The sequence below is a fragment of the Notolepis coatsorum genome (assembly GCF_963971535.1).
Source record: "Notolepis coatsorum genome assembly, contig: SCAFFOLD_98, whole genome shotgun sequence".
In the NCBI taxonomy this organism is placed as follows: Eukaryota; Metazoa; Chordata; class Actinopteri; order Aulopiformes; family Paralepididae; genus Notolepis; species Notolepis coatsorum.
In genome coordinates, this window is record NW_028171233.1 from 293,817 (window position 1) to 320,060 (window position 26,244).

General features: G+C 46.3%; 1 protein-coding gene across 1 annotated transcript; it reads right to left on the reverse strand.

Annotated features, from left to right (window-relative positions):
- Positions 1 to 651: 651 nt before the first annotated feature.
- On the reverse strand, positions 652 to 25,668 carry atmin (ATM interactor; the record flags this gene model as incomplete). The annotated part of the gene is made up of 4 exons (XM_084339214.1): positions 25,450 to 25,668; positions 15,391 to 15,516; positions 9,493 to 9,692; positions 652 to 2,470 (listed from the first exon to the last, which is right to left on the reverse strand). The coding sequence occupies exons 1-4, from the start codon at positions 25,588 to 25,590 to the stop codon at positions 652 to 654; spliced, it is 2,286 nt and encodes a 761-aa protein (XP_084195340.1). The 5' UTR covers positions 25,591 to 25,668.
- Between the last annotated feature and the right edge of the window lie 576 nt (positions 25,669 to 26,244).

The following is a 26,244-nucleotide window of genomic DNA, read 5'->3' on the forward strand; positions in this document are numbered from 1 at the left end:
CCCAACAGTGTGCACGTCACCCAACAGTGTGCACGTCAGCCAACAGTGTGCACGTCACCCAACAGTGACTTTGAGATGAAAGAGTTTTTTTTAAGACAAGACACACATTATAGTAATAACCGTATTGTGCAAATAAATGATGTGAACGGGCAGCGGAGTGGAGAGATCAGCCAATAAAGTGCAGCGGATCAGGGGACATGTTTTTGGAAACGCTCTGGACACCATGCCTCTAACCCTAACCCTAACGCTCTGGACACCATGCCTCTAACCCTAACCCTAACGCTCTGGACACCATGCCCCTAACCCTAACGCTCTGGACACCATGCCTCTAACCCTAACCCTAACGCTCTGGACACCATGCCTCTAACCCTAACCCTAACGCTCTGGACACCATGCCTCTAACCCAACCCTAACGCTCTGGACACCATGCCTCTAACCCTAACCCTAACGCTCTGGACACCATGCCTCTAACCCTAACCCTAACGCTCTGGACACCATGCCTCCAAACAGGGAATGTTCAGAGACTCGCTGAAGTTTTATTTTGCCAAGACGCACTTCACCCATGGCGTTCACCGGCACCAGGGTGAGGACCGGAGAGGAGACCCGTCCTGCGGGGGGGGGGGGGTGAGGCGGGCGCTGGGAGGGAGGCGCTCAGCCGCCGGGCTTCTCGGGGGGGTGTTGAAAGAGAGCGCACAGCTCCTCGCACGTCTGGGTCTCCACGGAGCTGAAGTGGGACTCCATGTTCCAGGCCAGGTCGGCGGACAGGAAGTCGCCCATGGCCGTCTGCGTCTCGTTGCTGGTCAGGAAGAGGTGTCCGAGGCCGCCCTCCTCCGCATGGCCGCCGGTGGCCGTCTGCGTCTCCGCGCTGCTCAGCGGCCTGGCGGCGTGGTGCTCTCCCTGGGGGGGGAGGAGGGGGAGGGGGGCCGGGGAGGAGGGCACGTCCGTCTGGGTCTCCGTGTCCGACGACTCCGTGCTCATGGAGAAGCTGGACGTGCGCAGGAGGCTGCCCAGGGGCATGAGGTGGCCGCCGGCGCCCAGCAGCAGGAAGTCCAGCTCGGTCTGCGTCTGCGTGTCGAACATCTCCAGCTCCAGGTCGCCGGCCTGCTGGGTGCGGTCCAGCTCGTCCAGCAGCAGGAAGTCCGTCTGCGTCTGGGTGTCCAGAGACTCGCCCCCCAGGCCCCCCAGCCCACTCTCCTCCGTCTGCGTCTGGATGTGCACGGCGTTCAGGAACGCCTCGAAGTCGAAGTCCATGGCGTTGTGCTGGTCGTGCCCGGAGGAGGAGGAGCCCAGGCCCGGCTCGCAGCCCCCCGCGGAGGAGGCGTCCGAGAGCGCTTCCTGGTGGTGCCCCGACATGCAGCCCGCAGAGAGGATGTTCTCCAGGTCGTTGAACAAGGCCATGGTCTGGGTCTGGTTGTCCGCCACGCCGTTGAGCTCGCCGTCCGTCTGCACCCCGAAACACAGGCCTCCTCCTCGCGCCGACTTCTCGTCCTCGTCGTACAGGCCGGCGCCCCCCGACCCGCCAACGAGGGGGTCGCCGAGGGCCAGAGCCGTCTGGGTGGCGACGGTGAGGGAGTCGCTGTCGTCGTCGTCGAACAGCGAGGAGCACAGCATGCCGGCCCGGTCCATGCCAGCTCTCGCCTCCTCGGACTCGGACTGGCTGGGCGCCGGGCAGGCGGTCTGGGTCTGCCTGGTGGTGTAGGGGGAGGGGAGCGGGGAGGGGCAGGGGGGCGTCTGGCCGAGGCGGTCCGTCTGGGCCGCGATGGTGGACGTGTTGCTCCTGGCTCTGTGTGGGAAGGTCTGGGTCTCCACGCTGACGGGGAGCAGCACCTGAGCGCTCACGCTGATGTCCGTCTGAGCGCCGGACGACGACACCGACGACTCTCCCAGGGAGCACAGTCCCACCCCGACGCCCCCCCCCAGGCCCCCCCCCAGGGGCATGCGGGACAGACAGGAGATGTCGGTCTGGATGTTGGTGGAGGTGCTCCTGCCCACCAGGCTCACCTGCACCCCGGTGCTGATGGCTCCCAGGCCGGGCGACCGAGAGGCAGGCATGCCGTCCCTGAAGCCCAGAGTCTTGGCGTCCAGCTGGGGCACCATGGCGCCCATGGCCTGGGGGAAGAGGTGGAGGGTGCCGAGGGAGCCCTGGCTGTGCACCGCCAGCACCACGGACCTCAGAGCGCCGCTCTCCGTGGAGGACGGGAGCAGGACGGGCAGGTGGGCCAGCTGCATGACGGGCACGTTGACCAGGGCCATCTTGGGCTTGGGCAGGAGGAGTTTGTGGAGGCTCCTCGGGGGGTTAAAGGTCAGGCTGACCGAGTCCGACGCGTGACCCGCCGTGTGGGAGAAGAGACAGCCCTCCGACAGCTCCCTACCGGCGCTCCGGATGCGATACGTGGTGGGCTCGCCGGGCTGGACCTTCACGGCGCCACTCAGCAGTTTCTCGATCTTCCGCTTCTTCACCGGGGGGATTCTGAAACACAAAGATTCAAGATTCAAGATGATTTATTGTCATGGTGCAGTTAAACAGACAGTTAGCTAGTCCGCCCTTCACACAAAACTTAACTAGAACAAACATCTTAAATACAAGCGAATGCAAACAAATAAGGAGATCTTAAAAAGATATATCAGGGCTCTACGCTAACCTTTTTCCCAAGGAGCTCCTAAATAAAAAAAATTAGGAGCACACAAAGAAATTTAGGAGCACAGTGAAAATATTTCAAGTAACAGAGTTAATTTGTTTTTCACAAAAACATTTATATTTGTACTGTGCGTGCAAAACGGGAACGGGACACACATCTGTGCAATAGCACATACCACCAAAGTCACTGGCCCACTGTGTGCGTGTGTGTGTGTATCTGCATGTGCAAACGGGAATGGGACACAGACATTTGAACTATTAATTAAGTGATTAATGCCTACTGTGGCAAAGTTGTAGCCAACAACTAGGCCTAATAAGAAAGGCAGTGACATTGAACAAAAAGGAGACACTGGCATTACCACCAGGGCCATCAGTAGAGGGGGGCTAGTGTTGCTCTTCTAGAAAAATAATCCTTTCAGGGTTGCCTATTGAAATACTGTACACCTCCAGTACAGAAACATTGTTTATAAAGTTTGCGTGTCAGGTAGACCATTGATTGACAGTCGATTATGACAATTACGTCACACCGCTTGCACTCTGGCCGTCCGGCGCTGCAGCTGGACCCTATTGCCCACCTCTGCGTGTTGATAACGCTAGCCAAGTTAGCTGTACACACATACACAGTGGGCCAGTTACTTTGGTGTAGGGGTGTAACAATGCATCGCAATGCATCGATCCTAAGTGGAAAATTCAACTGCATCAATTTGAAAATGTTAGAATCGATTATCGCAATTTTAATATGTACACGTTATGTTATTGGCATGTCCGTTACAGCCAACACAACGACATACGCTACTGCATCAACGTTATGATTAACAAAGCAAGGCATTCGTTTTGTTGCATTAACGTTATATTACTATTGCCATCGATACATCTAGGTGTTCTCAAATCTATTGCTATTGGTAAGACTAGAATATTACATTAACTTAATGTTACTCGTGTCTCAGAAAACGCTCGCATATCACAATGGCGGACTCTCAGGAAGTAAAAGAGAAAATGAGAGCTTCCGATTGGTCATTTCCTCTCTTTTTTTTTTTTTAAACCAGTCACGTCACTATACTGTGATTGGACCGTTGGCTTGAGTGCAATGTGGGACTTGTAGTTTTTTAACGATTATAGCGGAGAAAAAAGCACGATTGAGGCTCTAATCTTGAGTCACACACCGTGCGAGTAATTGATTTTTCCGTTTCGCACACACATATTTCTAGGGGCATATGCGAGCAATATGGTCGCACTGTAGAGCCCTGTATATACAAGACATGATGTGAGTAACAACAAATAGTTTTGCATGTTCTCCCGAAAAAATGTAAAAAAAAAAAAAAAAAAAAAACACAAAATTGTTCTTTTCCGTTTCAGTTTAAATTCAGTTAACATTTTCAGTTTTCTTTTTTTATCTTTTTCCCCCTCCTTTTTCCTCAGATTTTCTCCCATCCCAATGTTAGTCGTTATGCCAATTCCCAATCCCCTTCCTGGTCGCTGCGCACTTACCCCCCACAGTCGGTCTGGGAGAGTGGAGGCTATCGCGTGCTTCCTCCGACACACGTCTAGCCAATCAACCGCTTCTTTTCACCTGGCAGCGTGGACTCTCACTGAGAGGGTGTAGCGTGTGGAAGGATCACACTACCCCCCTTAGATCCTATCCTCGCTTAGCAGGCGCCCCGACCGAACTGTAGGAGTCGCTGTTTACAACGACCCACCCCACGCAATCTCCGTTACGCCACCTGACCGCCCAGTTATTCTTTTTAATAGAATGGATCACAGTGTTTCCCACAGGATTTTCAGAGACTATGGGGGGTGAACCTCCGACCCTCTAGGGGGGGTCCGGGGGGCGTGTATCCTTTCCGCAACGGAATTCGGTTTCCGGGTTCCTCTGATTGGCCGTGACCTCCACGTGACCCGCCCCCTATCCACCGCTCTGCCGCTGCCGCGAGCGGCCGCAGACTCGCTCGCTTCCTCAATTTATACGCATGGAAGTATTGACTGAATGAATGAATGAAAACTTTATTTAACAGATTGCAGAATGGGTACAATACAGTACAGCTCAATACACACAATTGTTAAGGGGATGCAGACCAGAGAAAGACGTTTGTCTTGTTTACATCAGGGTCCCCCATTTTCAATTCATATAGAACGACTACGCCGTAACAAATCATTAAAAAAAAGATACCGTTAACTGGAATAGGTTGTGCCTTTACACATATGTTGGATTATGTAATTGGTTTGTCATGACAAACAAATTAAAAAAAATTGCGATTTACCCGCTGGCTACAACACCACTCAGTGACTGCATGTAGTCAGAGCCAGAGCTCAGCGAGGCCGCTCGCGGCAGCACATTCTCGCCGCGGGCTGAGCTCTGGTGTCCGCTGGAGCAAGCCAGAGACAGCCGGCGATGCGATATTTTATTTGTTTGTCATGACAAACCAATTACATAATCCAACATATGTGTAAAGGCACAACATATTCCAGTTAACGGTATCTTTTTTTAATGATTTGTTACGGCGCAATCAATACTTCCATGCATTCGGGACCTCCATGTTTTGGGGGTATTCATCAGACAAATCGGATCCGGGGATTCGGCTCCCATCAGTCGGGCAAGAACTGCAGGTTTTCAGCCTCTCCCCTCTCTCCTGGAGCTTAAGGGGGAGCTTAGTATTCCTGCCTCTGAGGAGGTGGCTACAACATCAACACACAGTGACTACATGCAGTCACTGTGTGTTGTTGGAGCCAGCGGGTAAATCGCGATTTTTTTTATTTGTTTGTCATGACAAACCAATTACATAATCCAACATATGTGTAAAGGCACAACATATTCCAGTTAACGCCAACGGTATATTTTTTTTAATGATTTGTTACGGCGTAGTCGTTCTATATGAATTGAAAATGGGGGACCCTGATGTAAACAAGACAAACGTCTTTCTCAGGTCTGCATCCCCTTAACAATTGTGTGTATTGAGCCGTACTGTATTGTACCCATTCTGCAATCTGTTAAATAAAGTTTTCATTCATTCATTCAGTCAATACTTCCATGCGTATAAATTGAGGAAGCGAGCGATTCCGCGGCCGCTCGCTTTGCAGCGGCAGCGTGGTGGATAGGGGGGCGGGTCACGTGGGGGTCGCGGCCAATCAGAGGAACCCGGAAACCGAATTCCGTTGCGGAAAGGATACACGCGTCCGGGCCCGGAACTTTTTTTTTGGGTACATTTTAAAGTTAAATGCATCAATCTGGTGCACTTTGAGAGCAAAATAAAGAGGCTAGATCTATGATGAACTTTGTGCTCAAAACACAAAATCGACTACACTAGTGCTTCCCAATCCTCTCCTCAAAGCACCCCAGCCGTTCAATGTATTTGTTAAATTCCACCACCAGCACACCTGATTCAACTTAACTAGCCCTTTATTAGTTGAATCAGGTGTGCTGGTGGTGAAATTTAACAAATACATGGAACGGCTGGGGCGTCTCGAGGAGAGGTTTGGGAACCACTGGACTAGAGCAGACATTTGAGCCATCAAAGAAATGAAGCAAAGTTGTTACCTGTGTTGAACTGGTTTATTTTTTAGAAAAAAAAATATATATAGTGGATTACTATTATGACTACTACCACTGCCAATACTACTGATACATCCCTATTGGCAAACTTTATATTTAAATTTTTTTTTAAATATATATATATATATATATTTTTTTTGTATTACATTTCTTTTTTGGTTCATTATACAACTGTGGCGGGCCGCCACAGTCTAGGTAATTAATGGGAAACCCTGGATCATTAAAATCAAAGGGTATTGCACATAAATAGGCACTTCAGATAATCCTTCAGAACGTTAATGAATCAAAATGACACCATTCACCATCGTAGCCTAATAATAACAGCATTGCATCGGCCTATCAACCGGTTTTAATAAACAAACAGAAACAGTAGCATGTGCATCTTTTAGATCAATTAGGATATGGAAATTAGGCTGCCTCTAAATATAAAAATTTATTAAATAAGAATGGTTTGCTTCAATAATTTTTTTTTAATTATATACTTTTCAACTCAAGACATGAAAATCGAATGTGGAGACTTGCACGACTATTGTAAAATTAAAAAATTCAAACTCATCCCTAATACCCAGGCATTAACACATTCTCTGCCACGCTTATATCCATCAATGTTTGATCTCTGCCAGTACTGTAAGTCTATAGAGATGTTCACCTTCTTTACAAGGCTATAACTTTTTTAATTGTATTGCTAAATTGACATTACTATGGCCCATTCAACATCGATTATCTATCGTTCAGGATGTAGGAACGTCTTACTTTTTCATTCACACATTCATACGAAAATACCGTCTAGAGTATAAATATGTTTTTATCGTTTTCTGCAGTAATTCCTAGAACGTGAGATATAGGCATAAATGCATATATTAGATTATCAAATGACGTTTGATACCGATCGACGCTATATAAAAAATGTCAACTGTACATGGTCCTAAACGTCATGACTGATCATGAGCGGGTGAACAGGGGGGGGGGGGTCGTTTATAATTCCGTGATAGTCGTTAAATGCTTCATGTAGTATGGGTGATATATAGATCAGAGCAGTTTGTATGGATAATAATAATCAAAAACGTTGAAACTCACGGCAGCTTCCTCTTAGCGATGGGGGATGATACTGGAGCAAACAGATCCCAGTTATGTGATGGGGAACGAGGCGATCCATTTCCGGTTTGTATAATAATAATAACAGCCCAAATCATGTGGATTATTGAGTTATGGCAACGATCCATATCCACGGTGTGTGTCTTGAGTCCCGCGACGATAAACAAGTGGCCGGACGGATTTAGGGGACGGACCGAGCTGCAACGAGCACATCCGGTTTGGCAGAGTTGTTCCGGCTCAGACAGCATCAGACAATGATCCGTGAGTGAAATATGAATACCATGGCGAAAATATGAAATATGATCAGAATAACGTCGTACGCCGTGATCTGGCAGAATTCGCATGAACTTGAAACACGTCGTAAGCCGTTTTCCGGCGGAGAAAGTGTTAAAAACGGTCCAATAAATTTTTTTTTAGTATCGGTACTTTTAGAATAATTGCCGGAGCCTGTATTTTCTATGAATTAAGTGGATGCGTGACTGGAGCAGTGTGTGTGTGTGTGTGTGTGTGTGTGTGTGTGTGTGTGTGTGTGTGTGTGTGTGTGAGAGAGAGGGAGAGCCCACGCTTTGCGTAGTGGGCGTGTCAACAGTGTCGGCACCGTTTATAAACAATGTTCCATGTCCTGTCATCTAATATTATATGGTGGGACTCGATTAAAAATGTTTATAGAATTAATTTGAGACTTTATAGTTAATTAATCTAAATTAATCACATTTTAATCACATATCAATTGATGCGAAAAGCAATATTTTTCAATTCAAATTAATTTTGGTATACGAGTGAATCAATGAATATACATTATACATACGTTTAAGCAGCAAAATCCTGTATTAGCTACTACACAGACCAACAGATCAATGCAATTTTTAACAAAGTGCAGCAATTTTAGGAATTATATATATATAGCGCAAAGGACCTTTTGTAAACTCAAGCACTTTCGAGGTCAAAGTAAAACGCTGTAATTTCAAGTACATTCCAGAACAGTTGACCATTAAAAAAAAAAAAAAAACTCTTGATCTCAATCTCTTATTTTATTTTTTAAGAAAAAAAGTAATTTGCGATTTATTATACTTTATACTTATAGCACATGCATGAGTCTGGTCTCCTTTGAAAGGTAACATTATTACACAATAAAGAAAAATCATCATGCGATTAAAATTTGTTTTACTTTTAATTCTTTCTTTTTTTATCTACTTTTTCTGTGATTTTTTTTCCCCCATCCCAATTTCCTCTCGTGCCAATTCTCCCTGTCCTGTCCTGATCGTTGCTTGCATGTGCCCCCCACTGGCCGGTTGTAGGGAGGATAGAAGCCCATCACATGTCCCCTCCGATACATGTGGAGGCAGCCAGTCACATCTTTTCACCTGCCAGCGCGGACTCTCATTGGCGAGGAGTAACGTGTGGGAGGCTCACACTGCCCCCGCCATTTTCCTGTCCTTGCTGTGCAGGCGCCCTGACCGACCTGTAGGAGTCGCTGTTTTACAACGACCAGACTACCACCCTTCGACTTCCCTCCCACTGACTCTGCCAATTGAGTTAGTATGACGACCGGCCCGCCGGAGGCAACGCCGACAGCCGGATTCGAGACCGGAGTCTCTTGCATTGCATTGCAATGTCCACTGCGCCACCCAGCCGCCTACTTTTAATTCTTTCTGTAGTTAATTAATTGAAATTAATGTGATAAAGTCCCAGCCCTAATTTTATATTCAATAACTTTTCCTGATATTTCAGGTGTTTGCTGTGGTATCGTTTTCCAAACCGGTATGGTGACACTTCAGTGTGTTGGCATGGTGACGACACCAGTGGATAATACCTGTGTTCTGTGGGCACTTCAGTGTGTTGGCATGGTGACGACACCAGTGGATAATACCCGTGTTCTGTGGGCACTTCAGTGTGTTGGCATGGTGACGACACCAGTGGATAATACCTGTGTTCTGTGGGCACTTCAGTGTGTTGGCATGGTGACGACACCAGTGGATAATACCTGTGTTCTGTGGGCACTTCAGTGTGTTGGCATGGTGACGACACCAGTGGATAATACCTGTGTTCTGTGGGCACTTCAGTGTGTTGGCATGGTGACGACACCAGTGGATAATACCTGTGTTCTGTGGGCACTTCAGTGTGTTGGCATGGTGACGACACCAGTGGATAATACCTGTGTTCTGTGGGCACTTCAGTGTGTTGGCATGGTGACGACACCAGTGGATAATACCTGTGTTCTGTGGGCACTTCGTGGCCCGTCCTGTAGACGTGACTCAGCAGCGCCGCCCTGCTGGCGTAGGGGCAGCCGCACGTGCAGCAGTAGGTCTTCCCACAGTCCTCCGCGTGCCTCCGCAGGTCCCACTCCGTGCTGTAGCCGTTGCTGCACTTGGAACACTTGTGTTTCTTCTCCGCGTGCATCTTCATAAAGTGCTGCAATACAGCGGACGAGAGGATGAAAGGATATCGTTTTGTTTTCATTTCAAACCTTTACTTAACCCTTTCACTGCCACACTACAGAAGGTTAACCCGACGGTTACCCGTCGGTAGTGTGATAGTAAAGGGTTAACCTTCTGTAGTGTGGCAGTGAAAGGGTTAACCGGCTGTCGTGTGGCAGTGAAATGGTTAACCTTCTGTGTATTGTCGCAGTGAAAGGGTTAACCATTTGGTAGTGCAGCAGTGAAAGGGTTGAACTCAAAAAGGCGACGGAGGTTTCCCCTCATCTACTGTACAGTCACGGGGAGTGTACATACAGAAATAAGCAAAACAAAAGGCATATAAAATCACACGACATATAGAATCATAACAATAAGACAACAAGGCGAGGCAAAAGTAAGGATATACAACTTGATGTAAAAACTTAGAATTATTATTATAGTCAATCAAGGTTTAGATCACGGTTTTAAACTCTGCAACAGAGAGGCGGCTGGGTGGAGCAGCGGACTAAGCGTCTGCCTACCACCGCAAGAGACACTGGTATCGAATCCGGCTGTCAGCGGTTACCTCCGGCTTGGTCGGTCGTCCATACTGATACAATTGGCAGTGTCAGCGGGTGGGAAGCCGGTGGGGTGGGTCCTGGTCATTGTAAACAGCGACTCCTACAGGTCGGTCAGGGTGCCTGCACAGCGAGGGAGGGAACTGGGGAGGGTAGTGTGATCCTCCCACGTGTTACACTCACCCAATGAGTCCTCGCTGTCAGGTGAAAAGAAGAGGCTGGCTGTCTCCTATGTATCGGAGGAAGCATCCGATAGACTTCAGGGCTCCCTAGACCGGCAAGTAAGGGGCAAATGTGCGCAACGACCAGGAAGGGGAGGGGGGAATTGGCATAACGACTAAATTGGGATGGGAGAAAAATACAGAAGAAAGGGAGGAGAAACTCTGTAACAGAGGGGAGACTCTCACGCTAGATGGGCATCATAGCAAGATGCAGATTTACCCTGTTCAGAGCAAACTGGACCTTAACACTTTCAGCGCCAGACATCGCCGTGGGCCGTGTGGCAAGAATGGCAGCGCTTACCACTTTCAGTGCCACGGACGACATATCTCGTTTCATCAGCCCAATGCCTGAGTGCCCACGACGACAAATATCGTTTTATTGTTTTATTAGCGATCTGATTTCATATTTCATCAACCGAGTCTCCCGTTGGCACAGCAGCTCCTCCAGGAGCTCAGAATGGAAAAAAGCGCCCCCTATCGTCTATCCCTGTGTAACTGCAGGTCAGTCGCTTAGACTGACCTGGGATCTGTAGATATGTAGAGGCGGAGCCAGCTGTTTCCTTGTGCTGGCAATAAGTCTGATCAACATGGAAGTCATCGCGGGACGGGAATCAGCCTGGAATATATATTCACAGCAGCCAATACTCAATCAATAAGCGTGATCGATATTTGGAATGGCGATCAGGAATAGGAATGATCTTTTTGGAGAACATCTGATCTGAGGTAAGGAATCTATTTTACCAGTATTGGGATAAACAGAGTTGTATTCGCTGAGATCTCAGCGTTTGCCCTATGTGTGATGTGTCTGTGTTCGCTGATGAGGAAATAAGAATCGATTTTTCAGCTCGCGTCTCTAGCGTGCATACGTACACATATACTATCGATAATCTAGCGTTTATTTGAAAACGATTCATAAATAGGCCGAAAAATGACAACATTTTTGTGTATTCTAGAATATTCCAGTAAATGTCTTATCATGGAACATTTATATTTTCCTTGAAAACGAGGGCTTTTCAAAATGCTATAAAACGAAAATGAACCGATAAAAAAACAATCCGCTTCAACAATGTTGACTGGAAAACGAGTCATTGATAGACACGAGCTCCAACGGGCACTTCCGGTTTGGCAACTCGCCGGTATTGAAGCGTTGCAGAGTTCTGATGGCTCAGACAGCATCAGCCAAGACTCCGTGGGTGAAATATGAATACCATGACGAAAATGTGAAATATTGATCTCAAACACGCCTTACGGCGTGATTGGCAGACAACGCATGGCGGAGAAACCCGCCTTAACACGTGATTGGCGGAGAATGGGTTAATGTATAATGTAAAATGTATACAAATTTTTTTTTGTATACAATATATATATATGTTAAGTCCGATGACGTCAAGGTTTAGTTTATCGCTAAACGAAACCGCACCAACGCAGTTGCGGACAATACATGTTTACCTAGGCTTTGACTATAGGTAAAGCAGTCGGGGCAATATGGCAAGTCGAAAACGGTCGCAAGTGTGGTTACACTTTATGAAAATAGATGCGGACAATGCTCTCTGCAACATTTGTAACGCAACGTGCAAAACAGGGAAGGGTAATACAAGCAACTTGAGGAAACACTTGTCAAACACAGCATCTTTTTGAAAGCTGAAGATTGTAGCATCTTTGATGCAAAGAAATGCAAGCCTAATGAGCCTCTCTCTTTGGGTGTTTGCAATTCATATTGGGGACTGGGGAGTATGTCTCTGATATCCATCTTGGTAGTGGGCAGGTTGTTAGAAAGTGTAGCTCAGTTTCCACATCTGCTCTGTCTGACATGGCTGTTAGCCACGGAGCGTCTTTAGAGGAGAGGAGATTGAATCCGGGACACAATGGGACAATGGGCTCTGACTGTTCATGGTCACAATTGCATTCCAGCTTCATTTATTTACTACAGATGACAAACGTGTTGTTTCTGTTTTTCTTTTTTACATACTTGTGCCACACGGAACAACTGATCACTACAGCCCAGCATCATATTATTGAAACACTACTGTCTATCTCCAAACTTCCACTCCTCTCGAAACATTTTGTTATGTGCTCGCGCTGCCGCAGTTTGTTCTCTTTTTAGCGGTCGGAACTCCTTCCATAGTTTCACATATTTCTTAAGCTGACGTTAGCTAACCGTCGGACATAACGTTAGCTCCTGGGGCTACAGTGAAAGCCGGCACAACTCAGGACAGAAGAGTAGAGAGGATGTGACGTCTGTAAACAAGCCACACACACACCGCAGAGCGGGTCTTCTCCAAGCGGGGGAGAAGCACACAGTGAGTGTGGAGCGAAAATAACTGCTAGAACACTCAATCAGCAGCAGAGCAGTTCATTGCTGCTAGATTGTTTGTTTAATCAGTTGTAAAATTCTTTACATCAGTAAGATGTAAATAATAATAAAGTAATAATAATACATTATTTATTTATTAAATATTAAGTTTGGAATAATTTTTTTACAACCGAGGTAGGTAGATAAAACTTTTAGAGACTAAAGTACCGAAAAAAGGTACCGTTGGGTACCGGTATCGATTCACAGGTATCGGTTCAAATGTGAACGGTACCCATCCCTACCCGCGCGGCGTGATTTTTTTTTCGTAGCCGCAGTTTGCGGAGACGCTCTCTGATTAGCCACTGACGTTTCTGGTCATGTGACATGTGCGCCCAATCGCGTGACGCCAAGTTCTTACCCTATTTCCGCCTCGAACAGCCTGCAAACGACCTAACGCCTATAGTTTATTATCACTGGTTAAGCTTAGGCGACTCTTTCGAAGTTGGTTAAGGTTAGAGTTTGGAATCAGGGCTGGTGGTCTATCGCCCTGCTCTAAGACAAACTCTAACCTTAACCAACTTCGAAAGAGCGCCTAAGCTTAACCGGTGAAAGAAACAGGCATCACACGATTGGCCGCACATGTCACATGACCAGAAACGTCAGTGGCCAATCAATCAGAGAGCGTCTCCGCAAACTGCGGCTACGAAAAAAATTCACGCACCCGCGCGAGGGCTGATTGCAACGACAAAGGGGCAGAAGAAGACCAGAGAGTTCTTCGTTTTGACTCGCACGTCTGATAGCGGACGGCCATGTTGGATAATCATGCCGAATTAAAGCCGGTACACACATTACAAAAAACACACATTTTCCATGGGATTGTTATAAACTTTGGACCAGACCTGTACTACATAAGACCTCAGGCTATGGAACCGTTATGTTTCCCAGCTCCTACCTCTCAGCTGGAACTCAAAAACAGGCCTCTGGCGACAAGTAAACAATAACGTAAACTTTTATTTCAGTGTGTTCAAACCTCTGTAACTCTATTACATTAGCACTCAGAATGATTCTTCCTGTTGTGGTAGAAAGTTCAGAATGTTTCCCTTCAAAAGAGACCAGACTCATGCATAATTATGCTATAGGTGGCTCAAGAATCAATCGCAAATTACTTTGGGTATGCAATAGTCAGGCGTGTTATGCAAAACTAGCCCGATTGTTTTTGCCTGATGGATAAGAGGTTAGGAACTTAGGATAATGTTAAATGTGGCAATCTTTATTTAGCTATTCATGATTAATCTCTCATTCTGTAACAGATAGATGAACATAAGGCTGAGACCACTTACATTTATCGATAACTGCGTGAAATAGATAAGTGGCATCATGTGTACAAAAAATTATATTAATAATTAGGTTTTGTGACATGTTTGAGTTAAAACATCCCAATTTCATGTAAATTCAGTTGAATTGCAACTCTGCACCGTGCCTTCAACATGCAGCGCACTCCTCCATCACATCCAGAGAGCAGACTGTAACATGAGGAGGATCACTGTGTTCAACATGCAGCGCACTCCTCCATCACATCCAGAGAGCAGACTGTAACATGAGGAGGATCACTGTGTTCAACATGCAGCACTCCTCCATCACATCCAGAGAGCAGACTGTAACATGAGGAGGATCACTGTGTTCAACATGCAGCACTCCTCCATCACATCCAGAGACCAGACTGTAACATGAGAAGCATCACTGTGTTCGTTTTGAACGGGGAAATCTGTAACACTAAAGATGAAAATGTTTGTCTTGTTTACACTTGTTTAAGTACTTGACTTTCTATTTTATACTTATTATACTTTTTATAATTATCTATTTTTACCTAGCACACTCTCAGAAAGCAAAACAGAAAGAAGCATTTCATACAAAAGTATCCTGTATTTCTAATAAAGAAACTTGAACTTGGTGGATTTCTTTGGTCAAATCAGTTGTGCAATAGTACATTTTGGTGAGTTGTTTCTATACAATTATATGAGATTTAGGTAACATTAATGACCAACGGAGACAACTACAGTAGTTTTTTTTATTCCAGGGGATCATATTACGGAGCGCGCACTGCGTTCAGAGCGAGAGCGAGCGAGAGAGAGAGAGAGAGAGAGATAGACTCATTACACGCGCGGCGCAAGTCTGATTATTATGGAGCGCACACTGCGTTCCGTTGTCCCGGAATGGATTTGGTAGCTGTCATTTCTCACAAATGACACGCAAATGAGATGACAAAAAGTATTTCAGATTGATTTCAAATGTCAAATTTGGCTAGAAGCCAAGGCCATACCTTGCCACTCCAAAACGACGCCACTGGCACCAGCCAAACTGCACGACCGTGCACCAATTCTTCTGACACTGGCAGAACTTCTTTAGAGCCTAGAATGCCGTGGATTGGCACATAACTGCAGTCTGTGACCCTGTTACACCGAACAAGCTTAGCCAAGTCAGCCCGACTCAGCCGGCCAGTTTGTCCAATCAGTCTGGGACGGGCTGAAGACAGACACCATCCCTGTGTGTGGGAGGGACTTTAGTGTGACTCATACTGTAGAAACAGGCATGGACTGGTGGTTATCATGGACTGGTGGTTACCTGTTTGACCAGAGAGAACTGGGAGAAGGGGCGGGCGCGGCCCCGGGGACAGCCCTCTATGGGGCAGCAGTACAGCTTCTGGGGGCCCTTCATGTCCTTCCTGACGGTGGGGTTGATGAGGCCGTCCTGCAGGGGGAGACAGAGAGACATGTGATGATTACCCACGTGGAGCTCTTTATTAAACTGAACACTGACCACCTCAGAAGCCCTGTTGTTTTTTGAAAAACAATGTGAATGACGCTAAGCTAGGCTAACGGCGCGGCTGTTCCCTAAGCCTAATGCATGCATTAAAAGAGTATGACACTCTTTATAAAACAGAAACATGAATAAGCTATAATTCAATAATAAATATGTGCACTATTGTGACTTCTCTATATTAAAATGCATTGTGCACTGCAGCCCCATCATTCATTCATGTGACCATAAAGACATGCCTGGTAGCAGGGACTAGATGAAAACTAGCTCATTAGCTAACTCTGGCACATTTACATTGATGTGGAAACTAAAGATGTTGATTAATGTGCACTGCCCTGGAAAAAAAAAAAAATACATAACTTCACGTGACTTCTCTACATCAAAATGCATTGTGCACCATCATTCACAAGACTTCTCTACCTCAAAATAGGCCTGCATTGTGCACTATCAAAAATACTAGTGCACACAGCATCAGGTGAAAGCCACATTTGTGTCCATTTAACATGCCGTGCCGAGTTTGGAAGGGCTGCGCTGAAAGTTAATTTGTTTTAGGTCTAACACCACACTGATTTTTCCAATATGCTGCATCATTGCTCCCCTAGCGATAATACGATAGCCTTGCTGAAGCAGCTGTTAAGCAGCACGCTGTACAAAATCAATGGACGGCATGATGCTTACATAAGAGTACAGCAGCAAACAGAGACGATATGCCCTCTACAGGGTACAGACTGGAGAGAAAGGCAGAGACCATATGCCTTTTGGTTAGAATCGTAAATCGGGATCAAATTATCGATGTTTATTAGTATTTAAAAAAAAAGGTTTAGTAATTAAACAAGAAATGTATGTTTATTTTGCAGCAATTCTTTGTCGTTGCCGCCATCTTTAGTGTTACAGATTTCCCCGTTCAAAACGAACACAGTGATGCTTCTCATGTTACAGTCTGGTCTCTGGATGTGATGGAGGAGTGCTGCATGTTGAAGGCACGGTGCAGAGTTGCAATTCAACTGAATTTACATGAAATGGGGATGTTTTAACTCAAACATGCCACGAGACCTAGTATTTTAGTATAGTATAAAATAAAGTATTTAAATATATTTTTTATATATATATTTTTACATATGAAAATATATCGATATGTGACACACCACTTATCAATATCACGCAGTTATCAATAAATCGATAAGTGGTCTCAGCCTTACTGGAGAGAACAGCAGAACAACAGTCATTATTAGCATCACGACATTGGAGTGGTTAAGGTCAACTCCATCTGTGGCCCTGCTGGAGGGGAGCGGGCCGACCAGCTGTGGCTGACCAACATGTTCTCGTTTATAAAAACACAGCTCACGTCATGCAAAGGAGACCCGGCACCTTCTCTGCCAGTGAGCTGATCCTGCGGTAGGCGGCCGCCATCCACTCCATCTCCCGCCACTCGGCTAAAGGCTCGGTTCTGTGCTTTAGATTAATTCAATCAACGTATCTTATCCATACAAAGCTCTTTGCCAGCCCTGAGTAAATCTTCCTGTACATTTACATTTTAACTATAGGTATACCTCCCTGGACATTTACATTTTAATTCTACTGTACATTTTACTGTATATTCCAGAATTTTAGAATGTATAATATACATATTTTAGAATGCATATCTCTGACTGTGTATTTTTTATTGTATTCTTATTCCTATTTTTGATGTTTGACTTCCTGAATGTTCATTGTGAGAGATCTGAATTTCCCTCGGGATCAATAAAGTACTTCTATCCTAGTATTCTAAAGAAGTAGAGGAGCTGGTTAAAGTTAAGGGCCTTCTCTGGCGCAGTCAGATTAGAACCTTTGAATCCATTGAGAGACGTTGGCTAATTATTTCCTCAAAAGGCTGTACAAACACAACAACAAACTTGTTTTGCCCTCGTTACCAGGCAGCGCATTCTGGGCAGGACTCGATGCAGTACAAACCAAAGAATCACACAAACTAACCATATAAACATACTGAACGGTGAGATCAGTACGTGAAAGAATGTTGCAGCATTAGCTTACTCTTTGAGGGGCAGCGATATCCTGGAAAACACTCAAACACGTACAGTGCGTGCGGTCGACTAGCAACCTAGTGTGCAGGCCAGGCAGTAACACACAGTTCCAGAGGCTCCAGTGTAGACAAGGGCGTATAACGTCCCATATCATATCTCATTCTGCCTACTTAGCTTCATGAATATTGCAGGTTCTGTGTGTGAGATGGCACGGCAGTGAAGCTGTCTAGGGCTGTAGTCCGAGATGCTCTTTGTCCGACCACAATCTCGTTGGTCGACCAATCAAAAAAATATTAATAATATTAAAAAATAGGCGGCTGAGTGGCGCAGTGGGCAAGGCGCTCGCCACTAACGCAGGAGATGCTGGTATCGAGCCCAGCTCTCGGCGTTGCTACCGGCTTGGCCGGTCGTTCATACTAACACAATTGGCAGTGTTAGAGGGTGGGAAAGCCGGTGGGTGGGGATCGGACGTTGTGGACAGCGACTCCTACAGGTCGGTTGGGTGACGCCTGTACAGCAGAAACAGGAAGTATCGGGGGCAGCGTGAGCCTCCCACACGTTACTCCTCGCCACTGAGAGTTTGAGCTGCTGCGGTGAAAAGATGCGACAGGCTGCCTCCTCGTGTACCGGAGGGGACACGTGATGCAAGGCTTCTATCCTCACTACAGCCGACCAGTGGGAGGCATAGTCTAGCAACGTTCAACACAGGGGAGGGAAGAATTGAAAATACGGAATTGGGATGAGAGAAAAATAGAAAATGGGGAGAAGAAGTGGATGGAAAAAAAGAAAAATTTAAATAACGTTTTTTCCACATTGAACTTGCCCAAAAGTAACGTTGGCGCGGGCCTGCTGCTCACCGCATGCCTCAAGTAGCTAGCGAGTAGACGGCTAGCTTACAAACATATCAAAGAAGTCACCAGCGTGGCAGTATTTTATTAAAAAGGATGCAGGGAAAAGGGTTGAATGTAAATTGTGCCAGCAGAAGTTTGCATACCACAGCTCGACGACCAACATGACATATCACATTAAAACGGTAGGCTTAAACAAAGTTCGATTCTCGCCTGCCCTATTTAGCTAGCCAACGTTAAAGGCTCGATGGGTAACTTGATGGGTAACTTGATGGGTAACTTGATGGGTAACTTGATGGGTAACTTGATGGGTAACTTGATGGGTAACTTGATGGGTAACTTGATGGGTAACTTGATGGGTAACTTGATGGGTAACTTGATGGGTAACTTGATGGGTAACTTGATGGGTAACTTGATGGGTAACTTGATGGGTAACTTGATGGGTAACAGACGAGCCGCCAGCTGAGGAGGAGGAGAATAGGTTTTGGTCGACCAAGGTTTTCTTTGGTTGACTTAAATAGGGCTGCAACTAACGATTAATGATCGACTAATGTCGATAATTTTTCCGATTAGTCGACTAATCTAACGATTATTTCTGTCACACCCTCCATCTCTGCTTGCTGTGGGCGCGGCTCCTTTTCCGGGCTCTTAGCAGACTTCTTAGCTTAACATAACAGACCGACAGTACGTTTGGGGGAACTAATGGGATAACTGGGGTTGCAACAAAAGTGCAACTAGGGCTAAAAACACAATGAAATAAAATAATAATAATAAATAATATATCCTTCTTAGCAGACTTCTTAGCTTAACATCCCAGGGAACTAATGGGATAACTGGGGATGTTGTTTGGTCCTGACAAGAGTCTTAAAGTCTGGGGTGATGGTAGACAAAGCAACTCTGAGGTCATGCTCAATGTCCAATCTGTTCCTCCGCTTTGTCTTCAGCTGGACCAGAGCTGAGAAGCCACTTTCACAAAGATAGGTAGTGCAATTATTTTTTTTTTATTAACACTTAATCGCCGAAGACGCTGGGCAGCGTCTTTCCCCGCCATGCTTATTCTGCCGAAGACGCTGGGCAGCGTCTTTGATATCAATATTTCAAAAATCTGTGATCGAAATCATATTTCTCCCCCGGAGACATGATATGTACTGTTGAGCCCCTCTCAACTCTCCAACGGTTCAAGAGCGCCATCTGGTGGCCGATCGGCGGATCGCCAGGGCGGAAACAGGAAATGAAAGCTGGTGCTCATTTCAATTCGGTCCGATCACTCGGTAATAGTCTCAGGACTCGAGCTGATCACAACGGATAGCAATCCGTTACCAATAACTCGATAAACAACATGATTTGGACGTATATACTATTATACAACCTGGAAATGGATCGGATATTTCTACATCCCATAATAGGAATATTTCAGTTCCACGCTCATCGTCCAACGGCGCGAGGAAGATACGGTAAGATCCAGCGTTATTTTTCAACGCGTTCGATACTAACTGCTCTAATGATCATATCACCCACACTAGATGAATGATATAACGTTGGCCACGGAATTATAAAGGCCCCCCCGCCCATCCGGTCAACATCAGATCATACTTAGTAACTCCTAGAAGCACGTCCAGTTGACATTTTTTATCTCGCACAGATTCCTATCAAACTGTATTTGATCATCAATATAATGCATTTGGGGCTATAAATCAAGTTCTGGAGAAAGCTGCAGAAAACGATAAAAACATACTTATACTTTAGACCGAATTTTAGTATGAATATGTGAATGAAAAAGTATAACGTTGCTACACCCTGAACAATAGATATAGGACGTTGAATGGGCCCTAATAATGTCAATTTAGCAATACAATTTAAAAAGCTATAGCCCTGCAAAGAAGGGGAACTTCTCCATGTTAAATAGGGCTGGCGAGGGATGGTAAATTATGAATTTAACCCTGGCGATCAAAGTGTTAAATTGTCTTTTTTTTATATGACGCATCGACGCAAAAATTCTGCGTCGACGAGTTTTTATGATCGACATCGTGGATTATGTCGACTAATGGTTGCAGCCCTAGTTGACTACAGCCCTAGTGCCTCCCCATGGTGCTGACCAGGAGATCATTACCACTGCTGTCAGAGGCCTTTGTGATCCTTCATGGCTGCTGCGTTCTCCTCTTCCTCTCCCACATCCCCTCCCGCATTAGAGCCTTGGCTGTGTTGTGTTGCGTAGCACAGCTGGGCCATGAGCCACGTTAAGTGCTTTTAAGTCCCAATTCACATTCAAACATTCACCTTTTCCAACAAAGACCTACGTCTTTAGCAGGACAAAAAGAAAACAGCCTTCCCAGCGAACGGTGCATTCATGTGGGGGCAGATTGGAATCACTATGCCTCCCACGGAATTGCTGAAACTAGTAGGCAAGGAGGACACGGCCAACAGGGTGAGAGGGACATTTGTACGCCTGCCCTGTGATTACTGTTCATAATGACGGGGTAAATCACTAAGGCTAGCTGTGGAAATTAGCAATGTTGTCAGTGTCAGCAGTGCAAGCCCAGGTTTACATTTAATCCCATCAACAAACCTCATGCATTGCTCAGCGCGATGACGAACCAGAAAGCCATGGGTTTTAACCCCAGCACCAGCAGTACAGGGAGGGTTTTAACCCCAGCACCAGCAGTACAGGGAGGGTTTTAACCCCAGCACCAGCAGTACAGGGAGGGTTTTAACCCCAGCACCAGCAGTACAGGGAGGGTTTTAACCCCAGCACCAGCAGTACAGGGAGGGTTTTAACCCCAGCACCAGCAGTACAGGGAGGGTTTTAACCCCAGCACCAGCAGTACAGGGAGGGTTTTAACGCCAGCACCAGCAGTACAGGGAGGGTTTTAACCCCAGCACCAGCAGTACAGGGAGGGTTTTAACCCCAGCACCAGCAGTACAGGGAGGGTTTTAACCCCAGCACCAGCAGTACAGGGAGGGTTTTAACCCCAGCACCAGCAGTACAGGGAGGGTTTTAACGCCAGCACCAGCAGTACAGGGAGGGTTTTAACCCCAGCACCAGCAGTACAGGGAGGGTTTTAACCCCAGCACCAGCAGTACAGGGAGGGTTTTAACCCCAGCACCAGCAGTACAGGGAGGGTTTTAACCCCAGCACCAGCAGTACAGGGAGGGTTTTAACCCCAGCACCAGCAGTACAGGGAGGGTTTTAACCCCAGTGGTACAGGGAGGGTTTTAACCCCGAGTCTCAAGCATCTGATGAACAGGAGTTGCAGTTGTCTCACCGGGTTGATAATAAATGGCTGTGGCGATAAGAGTTAACGTTAGCCAACATTGCACGACTTGTAGTAATGTACCTTGTGCTAACGTAACGTTATATAATTTAAAACCCAACGTTCCCTTCACATTGTACCTAACTTAGCACAGGGCTACTAGCTGCATTCTAGCCACCACCTGTTTAACCCTTGGCTAGGCGAGCCCCCTGCGATTTCAATGTTTGGCTAAAGTCTGACTTGAACCCAGTTACCTAGACATCTGGACTTCTCTCAATCAAGTATCTGTAGTCTAATACTAATGATGACACTTAACTGTTGTAGTGTGAAGGGGCCAGCTAGAGATAGGTAGCTAACGTTACATGTAGTTTTTGCCATCATTAGCTAGCTAGGTGAGTAGGGTCCAGCTGCAGAGCCGGAGAATCCTCTCACTGGTCAAGCCTGTGGCAGCCACAAACCTACTTTCTATAGAAGCAGCTCGGAGGTGCGCTGTTTTAAGTGAGCATGTTTTATTGGATTGATTGATTGAACATTTTATTAATGTCCGCCTTGTTTCGAACTGGTTAGGCTTAGGCCCTCTTTCGAAGTGGGTTATGCTTAGAGTTTCTCTTTAGAGCAGGGCGATAGACCACCAGCCCTGATTCCAAACTCTAAGCATAACCGACTTCGAAAGAGGGCGACTTCGAAAGAGGGCCTACGCATAACCAGTTCGAAACAAGGTGGATATTAATACAATTTTCAATCAATCAATCAATCCAATAACACACGCTCACTTAAAACGCTGTACAGCGTTATTGCCCGCCATGCGTTGAACGCCAACAACACTGTACAGCGTTTTTGAGATCAATATTAAATTTTTTCGCCATGGCATTCATAATTCATCCAGCCAACCTCCGGACTCCAGCGGGACCCTGAATGAGACTGCAACGCCTCAATACCGCCGCCTGGTGGATGGTCGGGCGAGTTACACTCTAAAAACCGGATGGTGTGATCGGTGCGTCGAGGAAATCCCTCCGGCAGTCACATCTTGTTACGTGGATCCAGACAAACACTATAGTGCATATGGATCACTGCCATAACGCAATAATCAATATGATTTCGGCATTTATTGCGCCATACAAACCGGAAATGGATGTAGGAGATCGGCGTCAAATAATTGGGATCTTTCTCATCCAGTCTCATCGGCGCACGGTAAGAGGACACTAACGTTATTTTCAGCCCGATTGTTTATTCATTTCACTGCAAACCATCTGATCAATATATCAACCCATACTAAATAAAGCCGTTACTGACGATCAAGGAATTATAAACGCCCCTCCTTTCCTTCACGCATGATGAAGCATAATGTATACCGATCATATATAGGGATGCCCCGATCACGTTTTTTGCCACCGATACCGATCACCGATCGTCGTGAGCCATATCGGCCGATATCGATCGTTTTTGATTAAAAAGAAATTAGAAATTATTTTATATAAAAAGTTTTTTTTTTAATAAAATATATATAATTGGACTTGTACTTGTATTATCTGCGAGACATCGCCACCACGCAACAAGCTCCACTGTCTGTGTGTACTCTAGTAGCCTCCAGCTACGGCCAGGATTCTCCGGAGTTGCACCTGGACCTATACTCGAGTAGCCTCGAGCAGAGCTACGGCCAGGATTCTCCGGCGCTGCACCTGGACCCTATTGGCATAACGTTACTTAACTGTGCTCAGCAAGCCCTCAGCTCGAATACGCATCGAATCAGTGTTATAAGACATTGATATCAGGACAGAGCTATCTGTAGCTACTGCTAGCCGGATATATAACGTTAATACAACGCCTCAGTGAATTATTTAGTTCAATGGGACATTTCGTTTTGAACGGTGAACTAACTTGCGCTAACGTGAGCTAACAGGTAGCATACACGTCTCTACTAGACTTTGTGGAGCGTTTGTTGATGTCAGGAGCTATCGGTAGCTGGCCGACTAGATGTTATAAGACATTGATAAGACATTGATATAAGACATTGATATCAGGAGCTATCTGTAGCTACTGCTAGCCGGCTAGATGACGTTAAGACAACTATTTAGTTCAATCGGACATTTCGTTTTGAACGGTGAACTAACGTCAGCTAACGCAAGCTAACGGAGATATCAACATGGACCACTAGACTTCTGGGGCATTTGTTGATATCCGGAGCTATCAGTAGCTAGCCGGCTAAATACCGTTAGACAATGCCTACTAAAAGTGAATAGTTGACTGGGTAATTTTGTTTAAACAGTAACGATAGCTAGGTAGCTAACGTTAGCTCAGGTCGAATGCACTATCTAGACTCAGCAGAGGAGGTCCGCCTCCTCTGTGTTTACAAACTCTACACGGGTACGGGCGGGGCTAGGGAGGAGGAGCAGTTTGCAGGTCCTGTGCGTCTGAGACAAGCGAGTGAGATATCCACTTGATCAGTTTCCGCGATCGGCGAATATGACTAATTATCGGAATTCCCCGATCGCATATTTATACTGATTATCGGCCGATAACGATCGGTGGCCGATCGATCGGGGCATCCCTAATCATATACATTTGAATTTTTTAATATAGCGTGTATGGGAAAGAAACGCCAATCGATAATCTATATATGCTTCAGGGCCTATAACTACTGTTTTTGGAATTACAGCAGAAAAACACTTATATTCTCGACGCTAGTAACACAACAATGTATGAATGAAAAAATATAACGTTCCCACATCCTGAACGATAGATAATCGATGTTGAATGGGCCATAGTAATGTCAATATAGCAATACAATTTAAAAAGTTATAGGCCTGCAAAGAAGGTAAACATCTCCATAGGCAAACAGTGCTGGCAGACTGGGTACAATGATGGATCATATAACCCATGGCGGTTGGCGGACAATGTGTTAAAACAGCGCAGGTTCGTGGCTGCCACAAGCTTGCCCAATGAGAGGATTCTCCGGCGCTGCAGCTGGACCCTATTGACTGTTTTTACCATCATTAGCTAACTAATGAATGATCAAAAAGAAAAGCCCACTTTCAGATGAGATGGCTCGACATGTCGGGTTGTTACCTTCAGAACTCGGTGGGACTTCACCAGGTGGATCAGTTACCTTCAGAACCCTGTGGGACTTCACCAGGTGGATCAGTTACCTTCAGAACCCTGTGGGACTTCACCAGATGATCAGTTACCTTCAGAACCCTGTGGGACTTCACCAGGTGGATCAGTTACCTTCAGAACCCTGTGGGACTTCACCAGGTGGATCAGTTACCTTCAGAACCCTGTGGGACTTCACCAGGTGGATCAGTTACCTTCAGAACCCTGTGGGACTTCACCAGGTGGATCAGTTACCTTCAGAACCCTGTGGGACTTCACCAGGTGGATCAGTTACCTTCAGAACCCGGTGGGACTTCACCAGGTGGATCAGTTACCTTCAGAACCCTGTGGGACTTCACCAGGTGGATCAGTTACCTTCAGAACCCTGTGGGACTTCACCAGGTGGATCAGTTACCTTCAGAACCCGGTGGGACTTCACCAGGTGGATCAGTTACCTTCAGAACCCTGTGGGACTTCACCAGGTGGATCAGTTACCTTCAGAACCCTGTGGGACTTCACCAGGTGGATCAGTTACCTTCAGAACCCTGTGGGACTTCACCAGGTGGATCAGTTACCTTCAGAACTCGGTGGGACTTCACCAGATGATCAGTTACCTTCAGAACCCTGTGGGACTTCACCAGGTGGATCAGTTACCTTCAGAACCCGGTGGGACTTCACCAGGTGCATGTTCAGCGCCGGCGTGTTGGGCAGGATCTTGCCGCAGCCCTCCACGGTGCAGAGGATGTTGGTGCGCACCTCTTTACTGAGCTCCACGATGGATGGCTGGATCATCATCCTGAGAGACTGAGGCGGGTCCTGCTCGCTGCATGTCGGCCCGACAACAACGGACACGCTATCCTCCTTATCGAGACACTCGGCTTCTCTCCCCGCTGCTGCAGAGGCAGCCATGTTGACAGTCAGCGGCTGTAGCCCGTTTCTCTGTTGATATCTTCTTCTTCTTCTTCTATGGGGTTAGTGGCGGGTCGCAACCACAGAAAGGCGCATACCGCCACCTACTGTACATCTCAGCAACTGCAGCGGATAAGGCACGAGCCCGGCAAAGAAAACAATAAAGAAAAAAACAATAAACCCAGAACAAACAAAACAAAAAATACCCAACCCTAACATCACCACCCTATACAAACCTAATCAAATTAAAACCTAAACACAAACAAAATAAATTAAATAAAAATCAAATCCTACATCCCCAAATCAATTGAAAACACAAACCCCAAAACCAAATCCTGCACCCCTTTACTGCCCACCTCATCCCTCAACAATCTGCCCGTTTCTCTGTTGACAGGGCTGTAGCATGGAGGTGTCCTGAGACAGTAGCCTGTTTCTCTGTTGACAGGGGTGTAGCATGGAGGTGTCCTGAGACAGTAGCCTGTTTCTCTGTTGACAGGGCTGTAGCATGGAGGTGTCCTGAGACAGTAGCCTGTTTCTCTG